At 45.7% G+C, this 17,097-nt stretch overlaps 1 protein-coding gene across 4 annotated transcripts in view; it reads right to left on the bottom strand.

Annotated features, from left to right (window-relative positions):
• The window catches only part of LOC119174539 (SAM and SH3 domain-containing protein 1), a 347,279-nt gene that overhangs the window by 184,125 nt on the left and 146,057 nt on the right, over positions 1-17,097 (bottom strand). The window contains exon 1 of one of the 4 annotated variants that reach the window (XM_075895482.1): positions 5,586-5,685. The exons of the other annotated variants lie outside the window; for them this stretch is intronic. Coding sequence (XP_075751597.1) covers positions 5,586-5,670 — 85 coding nt within the window. The 5' untranslated portion in view covers positions 5,671-5,685. Of the gene's footprint in view, positions 1-5,585; positions 5,686-17,097 lie in introns of those variants that run through there. 4 annotated transcript variants of the gene reach the window in all.

Here is a 17,097-nt window from a genome sequence, read left to right as displayed (position 1 = left end):
TCTTCCTTCTCGTCGATAGTTCATCAAGAAACACATGTGCGCCACCGTGATGAGTTCACGAACAGAGATAATTACAAGGATTTTGATGTTTATTAAAACAAGGACAAGACGACTGCAGAAATTTAAGAACTTCTGGGGTTTTACACTCTGAAAAAATATCGTGTATTTGCGAGGTATTTCTGGCATGCAACTACAATGGTCGTCTATCAGCTCAGCTTCTATGGACTTCACGAAAAAAAAAAAAACTTAGCATTCCTAAACAAAACGCAATAGCATGAACCCACGCCTGTATTTATAGCATCACACGCGCTATAATCTCTGATCTCGTGCCCCTGGTCATCGTTTCACTTGATTTGGTTGGTCGGCACATACACGTCTCTCAGCGCTATACAGCGCACTGGTGAGCGTATATTTTCTAGTTCTGGTTAATAAGCGTTCTGTTTGAAGTAAAAGCGTAACGTCCCGTCAACTCGCATTTTGTCTGTGTGTTTTTTTTCGTGCGCCGCGGGCTTCATAAAGTTATCGTTTCTTTGATTCTTCTTCTTTTTTTTTGCATTTCACCACCATCGCTTGGCATCCGCGTTCTCAATCAAAAGAAGCCCGACGCCTTAGCCACGCCAGGCCACCAAGGCACACATCTCATCTACAGCCTCGCGTTCTTATCGCCGTATATTTTTCCTTATAATGTACATGCCATGCACCTGCTCGCATATATTCGTGTCCAAGCGGTCAACACCCACACACGCTGAACACGATAACGACCATCGAACGACGAAAATGTGAATGCACTATTCTAACGGTTCCACTTGCCACTGTCCATATTCGACAGTTTTCCATACGAGTGATAGCACGCCATGCACAAGCATAAACGCGAATATATAGGTCAGCATTTATCACTTTTTCTTCATTTTTTTTGTGTGGAAGGGGAAGGAATTTCCTGTTTGGAAAACGCCGGATTCTCATGTTGCGGGGAAATGACACACCTAACAACAAGAATATTATGAGAAAACACGAAGTAGAAATCGATACTTGCACTTAAAATTCAAAATCCGTTCACAGTCATATTAATAAACGATGACTTCATAGCAGCTCTTTGCAAAAAAAAAATGTCCCTGTGCATCTTCAGCTATATTAAAATCATTTCCACAAATGTGTCTCGTTTTCGGACTTCTTTTGAGAATGTTGCATAAGATTCTCTTCCAGCAGTAAACAGTCCGTCTTGAGACCATTAATTACCAACTTCCATCAGCTTCTCGGTAAGGGAAAAGCGAAATTAAAAGCCGAGCCGATAAATCGTTCTCTTGCGAGGAAACACTTTTACCACTGTTTTGCATTTCTCGACACATCATTTGTTTCTGAAGCTTGACCGGAAGAAAATCTGTGCGCCAGTAACTGCGTTAATGTATTAAAAAAACTGCATAAACAATGCAATCGGAAGCCAAAGGTGGAATTCGCTTCGATCCGATTATCGATCGACCCGCTTACTGATTGATGATTGCTCTTGAAGCCCCCAGCGAACCCTGCACTATAAGAGGCCCCAATATCGGCGGGCTTCGCGGAACACAATACTGGCAGGAACAATTGCATAACGCGTGCTAACGGGAAATGGAAATTCGTTTTAGCAAACCAACTCTAATCAGAACACCGCTTGCAATCAAAAAGCACGACGCCTTGATTAACTTGATTAACATGTTGATTAAGTTGATTAACGTCGGCACACGTGTCCCGACTGCGGCAGATACAGCGATTTCAGCCGCATGCACGCTCTGCCCGTCTTTTGCAGCAACGCGCGGATCAAAAGATCTCGCAAGACACTCTTTATTCACTTATCAAGGTTCACGACTGGTTTCATCAAGTCCATGAGGTCCAGAAAGACCACGACGCCACGCGGTGAGCCTTGGCCTTACCGTCCCGAGGTGGGAGTGGCCCGCGGTCCTCCCCCGATGGGAGGACGTTTTCGGGACGTCAATAAAGTTTAGTTTTCACCTAGATATGTGGATAATAATAATATAATAGTATATAATATATGATAGTATAAAAGAGAAGGGTATATAGAAAGGGCAGGCTGAAGGACATGATTATTGTAGGGCAACAACTACCCAAAATGATGTAAACGGTCTTTAAAGTATATATCGTATGCGCTACGCCTTTAGGTCTGGGTCAAGGTAACAGAGTGTTTTTAAAGTGTGACCTAGACTACCCCTAGAATCATCACTCTAGCATAGTAAACAAAACTACAATTCTGCATGATTCACCATGTGCATGCTTTAGCTTGTACGTATGAATCACACGCTGACCACAAATTGCTAAAGTCATATCTTGGACGTAAACAGATGAATAGTTTCCTTCTGATATAATTTGTGGCAAGCAAACATAGCGATACCTGCGGCAGATTAAGAAAAAGAGTGGACAAAATATTCTGAATTGAATGCTTTCCTATTTTGTAACATTTTCAAAATACTGTGAAGTGTTCGCACTCACATCATGCGTCTGCAGTGGATTGTAACACAGTTCTGCATGTTTCGTCAACAATTCTTGTCGACAAGCTCGCATTCACACGCAACATACCACACTTTTCTTGCAGCCTCTTGAATGAGATTGTGCCCACGCGACTACTTAATTGACTGTCTATAGAGTCGGTGACATATATACACATATGTACACACTCATGAGGCATGGGTGCGCAAAAATTCTTGCGCCAAAGACAGTTTCAGTACATGATATAGGGTCACATACGTGCAGAAGTCCATACGCGATAAATAGCGATGAAGCGCCGATAGGTGCGCATAAGTCAGTAGATACTCTAGAGTCATAAGAAGGTGTGCATAGGCGCGCCTTCCGCGTACACCGTTTATAGCGAACCACGGTCGCACGTATATATACCCTTGCATAGTACAATTTCGGAGGCAGTATGCACTTTCAGAGTCACGCTTCAAACCAGCTGCGAATGTAGGGGGAATGACTGACTCCCGAGCCAAACATTTTGACAAAAAAAAAAGAAAAAGACACCTATATAGCCCAATAATAAGAGACGCGCGTTTACAAGGTATATACGGGGAGTCACACGCGCGTAAGTTCCTCGGAAAGCGTTCTAGGGGGCGGCCAAGCTCAGTCACCGAGGGTGTCATTGCCACGCTTTCTAGGAAACTGGAGCAAAGAGCGAGCGACGGAAAGGTCGAGCTGCAGAGCTCTTCCAAAACAGAGCAGGTAAACCAGAAGCGGAGGCGTTGAACCGCTCTTTCATTTCTGCAAGGTGTCGGGATACATGGCGCACGCGCGTATATATGGACCGTTACGAGCGAGGGGAGTGCACCGTCTATAGACGCTGTCGGAGACACTGCAAACCGGGAAGCACGCGTATGAAGTATTCGTCAAAAAATGTTGTTCAGCACCATTCGCGAAAGCTTCCCTCTTGAAAGCCGCTCACGAAGGAGTGTATGCATCTGACACTGCATTCACACTGCCGTCAGGATTCGCCGCGGTGGTCTATACAGACTGCTTGACTGTCGGACCAAAGGTCGAGGGACAGAATCATTCGTCCTTACGCTTCCACCCAAATGCGGCTGCATTTCGGTCCGAAGCGATATGCTAGCCGGACTATCTGCACATAAGAAAAAAAAAGTACAGGTGGTTGACATTACCGGAGTCCTCTATAGATGCGCGCGGTTTCCCTCATAATCACGCTCTGGTTTTCGGAAGGTCTTGAAGCCTCAACTGTTATTTGTATTACACAGTCGCGAAGCTCTCTGTCCCATCGACGTCACAACACTTATGTTTGTAGTGATATCCTACATTTTCTCTTTGTATCTGTCTCTCTCTCGCTCTTTTTGAGTGACACAATGACGAAACTCAATAGAGTATATCGCATAACACCCCAGGCGTGCCCTAGTTTTGGAGATGCTTTATCAACGAAACGATGTTTTATAGTGGCCAGTGGTGTCATCACGTGATTACAGCTTGCTGATGACGTCACGGTAACATGTCGAAGCGTGTTTGACGGCTGTGCGAATACTGTCGAACGCGTTGTACCGTCCGGCAGGAGACGCGCATATTGGCGGCACATCTTATAACTGTCGTGAACTCGTTACAAGATAGCTGCTGTCCTTGCGCGCGCATGCGTGGTAGCCATTTTTATCAGCTGTGCTTAAGAATTCGACCTTGTATCAGCTCTGAAAGTTTTAGAGGCGAAGCTCCTTACAGCGGAACCCGTTCGTCCCTCGTAGCCGTCGTAGTATGTAACAAGTATAACATTTTGACCTCTAAGGTGGTGCCGTTGGGAGATTTCTTCTGTGCGTTGTTAAACAATAAAAAAATAGTGCTAAATGTACATGTCAATGGATGCATATGGGGAATGAGAGACAGGGGCATTCGGCTTTTAGTTAACGCGCAAGCTGCCATCCCCATTAGCAGCCAATGGCATGTACATTGAGCACTATCTGACAAGAAAGTGTTGCTATGTTATACTCGGTGGGTGTAACCTCCTTAGTTTTAGAAAGGTTTAGCGAGCGTTAAGCCGCATTGGCCTGAATACAATGAACTAGTATATACCATGAATTAACTCGAGGTGGTTAAAGGTGGGAAGTAAATACGAAGCGCAAGCCGTAAGAAAGTAAAAGCCGAATTCTCCTGTCTCTCGTTTCCCATTAGCAGCCACTGGCATGTAAATTGAGCACTATCTGACAGGAAAAGGTTGCCACGTTGTACTCGCTGGGCGTAACCTCCTTGGTTTTAGAAAGGTTTAGCGAGCGTTGGGCAGCAGTGCTATGAATACAGTGAACTAGTATATACCATGGACACGAGGTGGTTAAAGGTGGGAAGTAGACCCGAAGCGCAAGCCGTAAGAAAGTGTGCGTGTGCCACCTCTCGTTTAGTCCTTGGAATGTCCGCTGGATGGCGGTGCTTCTATATGGGGAATATGTGATGAAAAGATGCGAGATGGTGGTACTTGAAGTGTTGAATAGATGGACGAACGGACACACAGACAGATGCACGGATGGACGGATGAACGGACGCAGGGGCGGATGCATGGACGAACGCAGGGACAAACACACGAACAGACGCAAGCGCGGACGGGCGGATGGACGCACGGACGGTCAAACAGACGGACGCATGGACGGACGGAAGCAAGAATGAATGGACGGACGAATGCTTCGCCCCACTCTCCATCATTCACTCCGTGGATATGCTGCCAATTTTTTTTTACATTGCATCGTCGTCTCAGACCCTCGTCTTTTTTTTTTCTTTTTTTCAAATTTCAAACCTACTTTCCCTTTCCTCGGTGTTGAGTGCCAGCTGAAACAGTGGCGTAGCCAGGGGAGGGGGTTTATGCTCTCCCCCTCACCCTCCCTCTGAAATGTTTTGATTGTTCATGTGTCTATCTACACGATCATATGCGAACGAACTCCAGGGAAGTCCTCACATATTCGAACGCGATAAATCTAGCACAGGCCAGTGTTGAAAGCGTGGGTGTCATAGAAACCGAAAAAAACATCCTCGGTACACCCCCCCCCCCCCTCCCAACATTTCTCTCTGTACTTGTTTCCAAACACTCTTATCGCTTCTACAATGGCACGGTCACAACTCACTCGCTTCCGTGCACGCTTCCAGCGTTGGCGGCGCAAAGTCATCAGTCGCGGCTGCGAAGCTTTCCGAACAAAACATAGCCGACATTTCCGCAGGAGCTTAAACACAAGCATACAAGATACATGCGGCGTTGACCGAACAGTTCAAAATAAGCTATGTTGGTGGGCAAAGATTTCGGGTCCAGATAACCACACGGTGGCCATGTGCGCGATCAGGAAAACATTCCGCCAGTTTTCCAACACAACAACGGGGAAATCTGTGAACAGGTCGCATACATCCACAAAAACATCTGCAATGCACATCTGTCAAGAGCGGGCACTCTATAAAAAACAAACTTCACACCGGATCCGGTTGGAATGCACTGAGGCACGATGTCCGATGTCGCCGTAGTTTTCTACGCGGCAGCGGCGCAGCTGTGAGCATGCATGCGTGCATATGCGGCGCTCATGCACAAGCACGCGGCTATACATGAACGCGCATTCTTTTCGCATGATGCGACACTGCGATGCAGCAGCTGGATTAAGGCCCTGAGGTCGGCAGACGATCGAGTGCAGTACTAAGAAGGTTTCAACTCGCATCCTGTGCGCTTCGAACGCTCGGCCAGGTCGGTCATGATAAGTGGTCACGTTTAACGTATACGAAAGCTAGGAGGAGGCAGGAGGTAAGTTTATTTACAGAAAGGCAGAGAGGTCGGCCTGAGCGATAGCTTGATCTAGCCTGCTACTCTACTCTGGGGAAAGGGAAAGGGGAAAAGAAAGATTAATGGATGACGATGGTGATACGTCGCAGGTTACGAGGGGATGCCGTACGCACGAGGCTTTACAAACTCGTCTCTAACGCTACGAGTTCGTAGCGAATAGCACAGACAGCAGTTTCAACGCGACGTCGATGCAAGACCCACGATGCCCATTTCACCCATGCCAGTCGGCCATCCAACATGGCGTCAACAATACGCAGCAGATACCTTGAATAATAATAATAATAATAATAATAATAATAATAATAATAATAATAATAATAATAATAATAATAATAATAATAATAATAATAATAATAATTATTATTATTATTATTATTATTATTATTATTATTATTATTATTATTATATCTGGAGTTGTTTAACGTCCCAAAACCACGATATGATTAGGAGGGCCGCCGTGCTGGCCGGCTTAGGAAATTTCGACAGTCTAGTGCTCTTTAACGTCCACCTACGTCTATGCAGGCGTGGCTCAAGCATTTCGCGTATATGCTTGAGCCTCAGGCCATCATGGCCGGCAGGTTTGTCGCTGTGACAACACTTCTACTCGGGAGGTCAAAGCTGTGCCACCCCCACCCCCTTCTTAGAGACTAGGGGGTCTGCCCCTTTCCCCACTCCGTGCGCACGCGTGTGTATAAGTGTCATACGTTTTCAACACGACGAATGAAAACACGTCTTGCACAATACTTGCACGTAAGAAGGGGAAAATCCGCCCAGAAGACTAACCCATCGCATCGAATTCCTCACAAGAGCTCGACTTCAATTCAGCGGTCACGGCGGAGGCATTTGCGCGAGAACTGAAATGCGAGAACGCACGAATGCTTAGCTTTTTAAGCGAAATGTGCTTTAGAAACAAACGCGCGACCAAAAAAAAAAAAAAAACAATTCGGCATGTTTCTCACGTTCGGGCAAGCGAAACGCCCAATAATAATAAAAAAATTATTTCCGACGAGAAGACTATTTCCGCAGAACAACTACCCGGCCTGTTTCGAATAAGCATCGCGTGCAAACGAAGCGTTTAGACCTTCGGCATTACGGTCTAAGCAGGGAATCAGGGATCGCGGGTCGAATAAGTGAAAACAAAGGTGCACCGACGAAATATTCACTTACCGCGCCGTAAATACCATCGACAAGCGAAGCGCCGACAGCCATATTTCTTTTACCACGCCTCCAAAACAACCGGTTAACCGTATACTTTGTGATATTCACGAATGAACTTCGCATACACGTGTTGATGGGCGCGCAGATAAGCGACCGACGACACACACACACAAAAAAAACATGTTTCGCTCAGCGAAACGAGGGAGTTATTGGTATCCGTATGCCTACGTGCTTTAAAATACGGTTACCGTGAGCAGTTTTTATCGGTTAGAGGGAGAAGGAATGAGAGATAGTGAAGCATGTGAATGGCAGGAACGTTAGCCAGGCGACGTCCCGCCCTCCTTGCCGCGACGGACTCGCTGCTGCTCTCTTCTGCTCCTTCCATTCCCCACACCTGTTCCTCATCTATCTTGTTCTTCCTTTTCCTAAAGAATCACTACCACCAGTCTGCGCAGCGGTTTCTGAACTATGCAGTAGTGAAAAAAAAAAAGAGGAAGAGACAAGTGCACCACATCTTTTCAGGGGTAGCAGTACAGTCCACCTCCAATGAGATGTACTTGACCTCGATTCCCAGCATAACCAGGAACCCCCTACTTGTTTCGAGGATGTAACCGACCTAGGGCATTTTAATCTGGGTACTCATGTCGAGAAAAACACTTCCCCTTTTAGCCCTATTAACTGGCTCTTCTCTCTCCTCCTTTTCTGCTATTTGTTAAACCGGTAATCGCCTGCGCTGGCATCTCGGTGTTCCTAAAACACATTCGCCTATGCCCGAATGCGAGACAAGCTGAAATTCGTCTCCAATGGGGTTTCAAAAAAACAAAAAAAAAAACAAGACCATTCAACAACTCGATTCGCGCTTTTTCTTCTTCTTTACTATGAAAACATCATTAGACATCTTCATCAAGCGAGGTTAATTAAACAGCACTAGGGATGACCAATTTTCCTCAATGACTACAGTCACACGTACGGAGAACCACAGATTTGCGAGGGCAACCACACATTTGCACGACGTTGAAAAGTTGAGATCGGAATCGAACACTTGAAGCTATGACGATTACCGCCGCGATGGTACCTTGGTTACGGCGCTCGGCTGCAGGCTGTCCCGAAGGTCGCAGGGTTCGATACCAGTCGCGGCGTCGGCATTTCGATAGAGCCGATACTCTAGAAGCCTGTGTACAGTACGATATCCGTGCCACTTATGAAGCACCAGATGGCCGAAATCGCCCGAGTCATCACTAAGGCGTGCCTCATACTTATATCATGGTTTTGACGCGTGAAACCAGAAAAAAAAATATTATTCGGTCAACGATAGTACATAGCTGCTGAATTCACATTCGGTATAATCGCTATAACATCGCGTCAGCCGTTCCTGTTTCTTATATAGCAGTATACTTCGAGCGCCCACGGCAACGCAGCAGGTGCGATAATCCCGCTTAAGACTCCCCGGAACGAATTCTAATACACGCACCTGTTAGATAGAAGAAAAAAACGATTCACCCACACTTTGGGGTTACGCTGCCCGGATATCTCTGTGATTTAAAGAAAAAAAAAAAGAACTGTTCTCATCCTCGACTCGACCTCGCTCATGTAGCGTCAGCAGCCCTTGCATCCCTTCATCATTCACTGGCGCGACTCAACAATTTTCACTTCATTTTGCTTCCTTCCTCTCTTTCGGAGACGTGGCTACATCAATCGCGCGACCTGCAGAATAAAATAACAAAAAAGAGTAAAGAAATAGACCGTTTATATCTATCTCTTACGTCCGGATAAGATAGAAAGAGAATCATCCCGTTGATTCGGGCATGCTGGTAGCGAAAGGATGGAGATTGGAACCGCCGCATCGGCAGAACGTGTCCTTACGGAAGGGACAGAGAAGGAGAGATAAAACGTTTCATTCCGTGCGAAATAGAGGAGAGTGGTGGCGTTAGAACCCGCGAGGTCCACTGCATCACGGCACGGCGCATGCTTTCAAAGCCGCCTTTCTCTCCTCCTCTCTCCTATATCCCTACACTCTATTCTCGATGAGTGCACCTTTCCCTTACTGCCCTCTCACCTACACCACATAGTTCTTCGAGCTAACGGCTTGGAGGTAGAACCGCGCTGCTGAAAGATGATAGATTGCTCGGGCTGCGGTTGGGTCCCTGACCGGTAGCGCATAGCGATAAGAAAAGAAGTGAGGAAAAGGCTCGGAAAAGAGCGGCTAGGTACAAATAGATAATCGAAAAGATGAAAGCGTAGGCACAGACCAGGTTCTCGCGAGCACATTGCGAGGAAAATGATTTTTTTTTTGTTACGAGGAGTACATCGAGGGAGAGCGAAAGGATACATTCGAGACCTCTCAGCGCTGAGGTCAGAGCATAATGCTAGTTCTCAGCCAGGAAGAACGAGAGTGAAAGAGAAGAAGGAGAGTGGGGTTGAATGAAGAAGGAAGCAAACAAGAAATTTTTGTTCGAAGTTCCCGAGAATCAGGTTTGCGACGGGATGGCCCCGGTCAGTGTCGGTGTATGTTTCGTGGCGGCGGTGGCTGCAGCGGCGCAAGCCCTCCCTTGAGCACGCGTCATTTGAGACGGCAGCATTTTTTTATTCTATACTATTATGCTGTACAGCTCGAGTTCTGTAATGGTAGAATATATATATATATATATATATATATATATATATATATATATATATATATATATATATATATATATATTGTCAGTCAGCAACAAACACTACTGAGATGCGTTTGTTCAAAGAACGAATAGTAACTGTCGAGCATGGCGCGTACGCGGTTTGCATAAAGCTCGAAGTCGTCCATTGGCGCTGTATACACCTTTATGGCGGATTGTAGGTCTTTGGTCGTATAGCAGAACGATACGAAATGCCCGATGCGTCCAAAATTTAGGTTGATCGCGAAAAAGAGATAATATTATTTAGAAACAGGTAACGCTTACCCATGATGAGACGTGATTTAGATGAACACCACGCAGGTCTTGCCACAGTCTTGATTGATTTGTGGGATTTAACGTCCCAAATTAAAACCACCATTTGATTATGAGAGACGCCGTAGTGGAGGGCTCCGGAAATTTTGACCACCTGGGGTTCTTTAACGTGCACCCAAATCTGAGTACACGGGCCTACAACATTTCCGCCTCCATCAGAAATGCAGCCGCCGCAGCCGGGAATCGAACCCACGACCTGCGGGTCAGCAGCCGAGTACCTTAGCCACTAGACCACCGCGGCGGGGCGTCTTGCCACAATCTCACCCAGCGTTACCTCAAAGGTTTTCATTCAACCAGTTTGTAGAGGAGCACGTCTTGGGTTTATAAAAGGCAGAGCACATTTCATATAAGCCGTCTGAGCTGACAACACTGACAACGGCTCGAGGAAAAAAAAAAAACGAACCGCAAGGTGAGAATGCTTTCTAGATGACAACACTATCTGACAATCAGTAGAGGGCTTAAAAAAAAACTGAAGAAGTAGACGCTTTACGAGTAGCCAAAATGTTGAAAGGCACACTCGCAATACGAGCTCAGAGAGCGAATACTTCATGACATACTGTATCCGCTTCGTCAGAGACGGCTTTCGGAAACGAGTCCAGCATGCCGGGAGAAAGAATGGAATCGCAATGACCATCACACACGTGCCATCACATACCTTCCGCGCGAGGCAACGCAAACGGGAATGGGTTTACAACAAAATCTGGACAGCCGAAACACGTGGAACCGGAGATATGAAAGAATGTGTACAAGTGATCATCCTCAGTTCGCACAAAGTTGAATTGTCCGCCGTCTTTCTTTCTTTCTTTCTTTCTTTCCTTCTTTCTTTCTTTCTTTCTTTCTTTCTTTCTTTCTTTCTTTCCTTCTTTCCTTCTTTCCTTCTTTCTTTCTTTCTTTAGATACTCCAGGGCATAGCGCTACCGCTGTAGTACGGCCACCCAACGCAGATATCCGCAGAACCGCGACGACCAGACAACGACGTGAGAAGCGAGCAACCTGTGCGAGGAAACACGAAAGACAAAAAAAAAAATACATAGAAGCAAAAAAAAAAAACAGACGCCTCGCTATACCTATGGTCGTACGCCCCCGAACACACACGCTTCGCACAGTCATTGCGGCGTCTAACGTGTAAGGGAATATAACTCCAAAACACGCGCCGACGCTCTCTATATAGATGCCGGATAACCTCGAAAAAGGACGCGGGCGCCGCCGAAAACGTCCGGATTTCCTGAACTACTCGAACGAACATAAGAAAAAAGAAAGGGTTAAAAGGAGCAAACGTATCTTTTTTCCCTTCTTTATTATACACGATGTGGGGAGGTTCTCAGTGCATCCGGGCAAGCGGAAAACGAGAAAACTCGGCAATATCTATATAGATATGCATTCGCGAAGCGACGACGAGCTGTGGCTCCCGTCACCTCCAAAGAGTGAACGAGCAACGGGACTCCCACCGTATACGGTTTCGAAGTACGTCTCCCACTGGTTTAGCGAGTACCTACGCGGAAGTTTGTATACGCATCGCCAGTCGTTGAATTTCGCGCCAGTTAACGAGACGGGCATGCTGCAGTTCGATGGCTGCCGTTCCATTCGGTTTCTTTTGTATATGTTCGTTGTCTCTTTTATTTTGTCGGAAGTTAGCCGAACGTGAGGAAACCTGCACGTCGTTCGAGTAACATGATGCGTGACGGCGACCGGTCCGCGTTGACGTCTCTTTTCCATGCCACGTGACGGGGAGAAAACGCGATCATTGACACGCACGCGCGTTTTCTTTATGGCTGTGCCTATAATGCGGATTGCAACGGTGGGCCGTGTGTTCATCCTTATCGGTGACCTACTTGTTCTTATACGCCACGTTTCTCCATCAGCCCGCATTACCTACACGACGAGTGTTGACGCGTGGTGTTTCAGGAGCAACTACCGTAAGACGATGTCGTTGAAACAAAGGAAAAAAAAAAGAGAACTCGTTCATTCACATCAGAACGAGAGTTTTTGGGGCAAAGTAGACGTTCCTGTAGTTTCTAATGTGGATAGCAATAAGACGCGCAGAACTTGAGAAGCTGAACAGCGCTACCAAAGAACGTAGCGAGACAGAAGCAGTTGACACCGGCACTTCATTTCTCCTGTCTCTGGTCCACACAGTGATTTGACTCTGCGTTGACCACAAGATGTCCTGACTTCAAGAACTTGCCATTCATGCAAACTTCAAAGAACTCACACTATATATATATATATATATATATATATATATATATATATATATATATATATATATATATATATATATATATATATATATATATATATATATATATATATATATATCATGCAAAAACAAATGTTCAGATGTTGTTTAACTCTTGTAAAACTATAGTTATCACGAGCGAACAGTATTTCTGGCTCGTAATAATAATAATAATAATAATAATAATAATACCATACGGAATTTTACGTCTAAGGATAACAATATAATTATGAAAGACAACAGCATTTTTGGCTTAGTTTTTCTAAAAACATGCACACAGTGTTTGCCTGGTCACCCCAGAGGCGATGCGCGAGCACAGCTACGACACCTCTTCGCAGCGGATCACGGGGAATGACGTCACGCCTGTCACTCTAGCGAATGTCATGATTACGTATACGTGAGTCATGATTGGTCTTCCTAGTATCTCAATGCCATTATTACTTTTTTCATACGTTCATTTATTGCTTTGCAATTTGATATCATTTTCTCAAAGGATGTCTTACAGAACTTTTTTTTCTATTTTTTATTTTTCTGCCCGTATGCATGATCATTCGCCAAGCTCTGTAAATATATTGTGTCATAATCAGTTTTCCATGTGTTGTAACTTTAGTAAACTATTTGTGTTTGTACTCTATATTTTTTGTGGCTAATGACACGCCTTTTTCAAGATCAATTTTTTAAAATGAATCCCCACTAGCTGTTTGCTAGGTATTCAGGTGCATTTTTTACACTGTTGTGTTCTGTAAACCCTTTTTAGGTCAATTAAAAGTCAATTCAGTTCAATTAATGACCTTAGGAGACATACCCAAGCATACCAGTAGAGCGTGTGTCTGTGGTATAAAAGCCGTCGCGGTTATGGAACCACACTTAACTGTTTAATGCGAAATACGCTTGCTCATGCGAAGCGACCTAACGAGACAAAAACAATAGGACACGTGCACCTTATTCCGCAACATGCTCTAGAACAAAGAGTGCCAGATGAGCAATTTAGGAGCGTTTGGCTCAGGTGTGGACATATTTTGTCTCAGGGTATGTCCAAAATTAGAAGCCACACATTAAAAGCGAATGCTGTTGTGGGACGTTCTAGACACTGAACGTAGCCTGCAGCTAATAGTACACGTATACATCGCAGCTACTGACTAATCTTCACTCCGCAAACCTCCAACCACACGCCAAATGCCCATCTTAACGGAGTATAGACGGAACCAAAGTCCCCGAATGACCGTTCCCTTGTGAATGTGGGCTCGTTCATGCACTTGTTTTAAAACAGTGGCACCTCTTCCTATTTCGTGAAACTTTACACAAGGAGCGAGCAAATGACCGGGAGTGTGTCGTACACAGCTGAAACAAAGTGCCTTCTCCGGCAACGACATCGGCAACGACGTTGCCACGGTCGTTATAACGGAACGACTTCGAACACCTGCTTCTTGTGTGACGTCGCGACAAGGACGTCCCTGACTCAGCGTAATGACTCCCTTTTCTTCGGGCACCAGTTGACAAAAGCACGGGAAACACAATGTACTCCTGGTAGTGAAAAAAAAAAGGTGTGTGTACATGCTGCTGTTCTCACAGTACGAGTTTCGGGAGGTATGAGGGCAAATGGAGACGCTTGTCCCACTCTCCACTGCACTGCTTCCTACTCGTGTATGCGCTTCACGTGCCACTGTGTCGATATATGCACTTGTCGATGTGAGCCATTGCCGATATGTGCCATTGTCGATGTGTGCCATATGTCGATGTTTGTCATATGTCGATGTGTGCCATTGTAGAATATAGAGTGTCTCGTTGTTTCCGTGCCCCGCCACGGTGGTCTAATGGCTAAAGTACTCGGCTGCTGACCCGCAGGTCGCGGGTTCAAATCCCGGCTGTGGCGGCTGCATTTCCGATGGAGGCGGAAATGTTGTAGGCCCATGTACTCAGATTTGGGTGCACGTTAAAGAACCCCAGGTGGTCAAAATTTCCGGAGCCCTCCACTACGGCGTCTCTCATAATCATATGGTGGTTTTGGGACGTTAAACCCCACAAATCAATCAATCAATCAATCGTTGTTACCGTAGAGACAAAGCGCGCAGCGCCGAACGGTAAACTCAAAACTCCACTCCGCTGGGGCTTTCGAGAATGGCAAGAACAAAGCCAGTTACTACGTTACCTCAAGTTCCCGTAGCGCACTGAACCAACGGCCTTTTTTTTTTTTTCAAAAGTAGCGAAGGCGAACAGCAACAACGAAAGCGCTTGTCCACTGTCTTGTTACCGGAACTTCCGCAACACCGCAATTGCGGGAAACGAACCCGCGCACTACGTTGCCCCTGCAGCAACAGACGCCATCTGCGGCTCACGTTACACAAGATTTTCAGCCCTTTAAATGTGCTAGAATACGAACCCTTACCAACTTCCCAGCAACGCTTGTTCCGCGTAATCTGATAAAGGAATGCCCCAATGTCAATCGTCTGAGTATACCATGGAGTGGCACTAGCAATCTGTCACCCCATCACGACAATTATTACACGTCACAAGTCGTCATAAGTTATAACTGACTGCGTGAATGGTAATACGCGCATATTTTTTTTTCCCCATCGAATCAACTTGTTCTGGGCCCGCAACAGCAAGGTCGCATTACGCTTCATATAAAAATTCCCAAATCAGCTCTAATTCTACACTCGCGGAAGTCTTGAGCGAATATGTTTGGTTTTTGCTTCGGTCAAACAGCTGCAAAACCACATGTTCAAAAGAAAGAAAGAAAGAAAGAAAGAAAGAAAGAAAGAAAGAAAGAAAGAAAGAAAGAAAGAAAGAAAGAAAGAAAGAAAGAAAGAAAGAAAGAAAGAAAGAAAGAAAGAAAGAAAGAAAGAAAGAATTGATTGATTGATTTGTGGGGTTTAACGTCCCAAAACCACTATATGATTATGAGAGACGCCGTAGTGGAGGGCTCCGGAAATTTCGACCACCTGGGGTTCTTTAACGTGCACCCAAATCTGAGCACACGGGAGAAAGAAAGAAAGAAAGAAAGAAAGAAAGAAAGGAAGAAAGAAAGAAAGAAAGAAAGAAAGAAAGAAAGAAAGAAAGAAAGAAAGAAAGAAAGAAAGAAAGAAAGAAAGAAAGAAAGAAAGAAACGTGTAGGTGATGCCCGACAGTGGCTCGCAGTAGCGTTGCTATATGCAACAGAACAAGAGCTAAACCTGCAATGAACTTGTTCCGCGGTGTGTCACATTATCTATTTCCTTTCTCCCGCGTCTCTCATAATCAAATAGCTGTTTTGGGACGTTAAAACCCACATATCAATCAATGTTTTCTTTCCCTCAACTTTTTTTAAATACTATTACTTTCTCTCTCCCGCCTCTCTCTTTCTCTCTTTTTAACTCTAATCATAGAAAATATTGCAAATGGTGGCCGCAAAGAGAAACCACGGTTTTCCACCACTTTCTGCGCCATTTGACGCCAGTTGCAGGGCATCGAATAAGGGACAAATTGTAAAGAAAGAAAAACCAGCGCTGGCAACAATATCGACGCAAAAGCCCGGCCAACAGAACGCGCTGCAGTGGAAAACGACGACTTCCGTGACTTCTTCGCGCCCGCGAAATTTCGGGGGCCTCCCGTGGCGCGAAACGATAGTGCAATCCATTCGCACGCCTCTCCCCTTCCTCCTCTGCTTCCAGGTCAGACGAACAAGACTCGGAAGGGTCATCTTCACGCTCGACAAGAGGGCAACGCAGGAAGGTCTCCACAGCGTCTGACAAGGTCTCTTTTTTTTCTTTTTTTTTTTACCACGGGATCGATGATATGCGACGCACGAATGAGAAATGTTGATATGTCACTTTGAAATCAGTGCAACGTTACAAGGTGGCGGTAAATGATGCTGTACATGACTTTGTCATGATTATCATAGTTGGATTTGTCATTTACCTTCGTCATCTATTCACACCACGTGATACCAAATTTAGTATATGTAAAGCTAGCGAAACGGCCGCGAGCACGCTATGAGTGTGGTATGCTGTCATGTTCTTACATGACACGCGTGCCAGGATTATCATGCTTGCACCAGTCATATATTTCGCACTCATTGACCTCACGTAACACCAAAATTGGTATATTTGAGCTAGCAAAACGGCCGCGAGCGCATCATGAAGGGTCCAATATACTCCAATGTAGCGATGACGCGCACGCACGCTGGGCACAGCGACGCTACGTTAGCAAAACACGGGCACTCTTTAATCTGACGCCAGGCGCGACCAGCGTCCGTCGGCACGGCCCGACGGCAACCGGCGCGAAATGCGACATGCTGCATTTCGCGCCGATGCATTACCCAGACAACACTGCATCTCCCTCTCTTCGTGACGGAGGGACGCCAGACGCGCTGAAACGCGCATGCGTCAAAGCAACGCAGCGCGGCGCGCGCCTGCGAGTATATGGCAGGAGCGGCCCAAACTGCCCACATT

This window comes from Rhipicephalus microplus, chromosome 5, assembly GCF_043290135.1.
Source record: "Rhipicephalus microplus isolate Deutch F79 chromosome 5, USDA_Rmic, whole genome shotgun sequence".
In the NCBI taxonomy this organism is placed as follows: domain Eukaryota; kingdom Metazoa; phylum Arthropoda; class Arachnida; order Ixodida; family Ixodidae; genus Rhipicephalus; species Rhipicephalus microplus.
The sequence above is the reverse complement of the archived record's forward strand: the minus strand, read 5'-3'. Positions and strand labels throughout refer to the sequence as shown.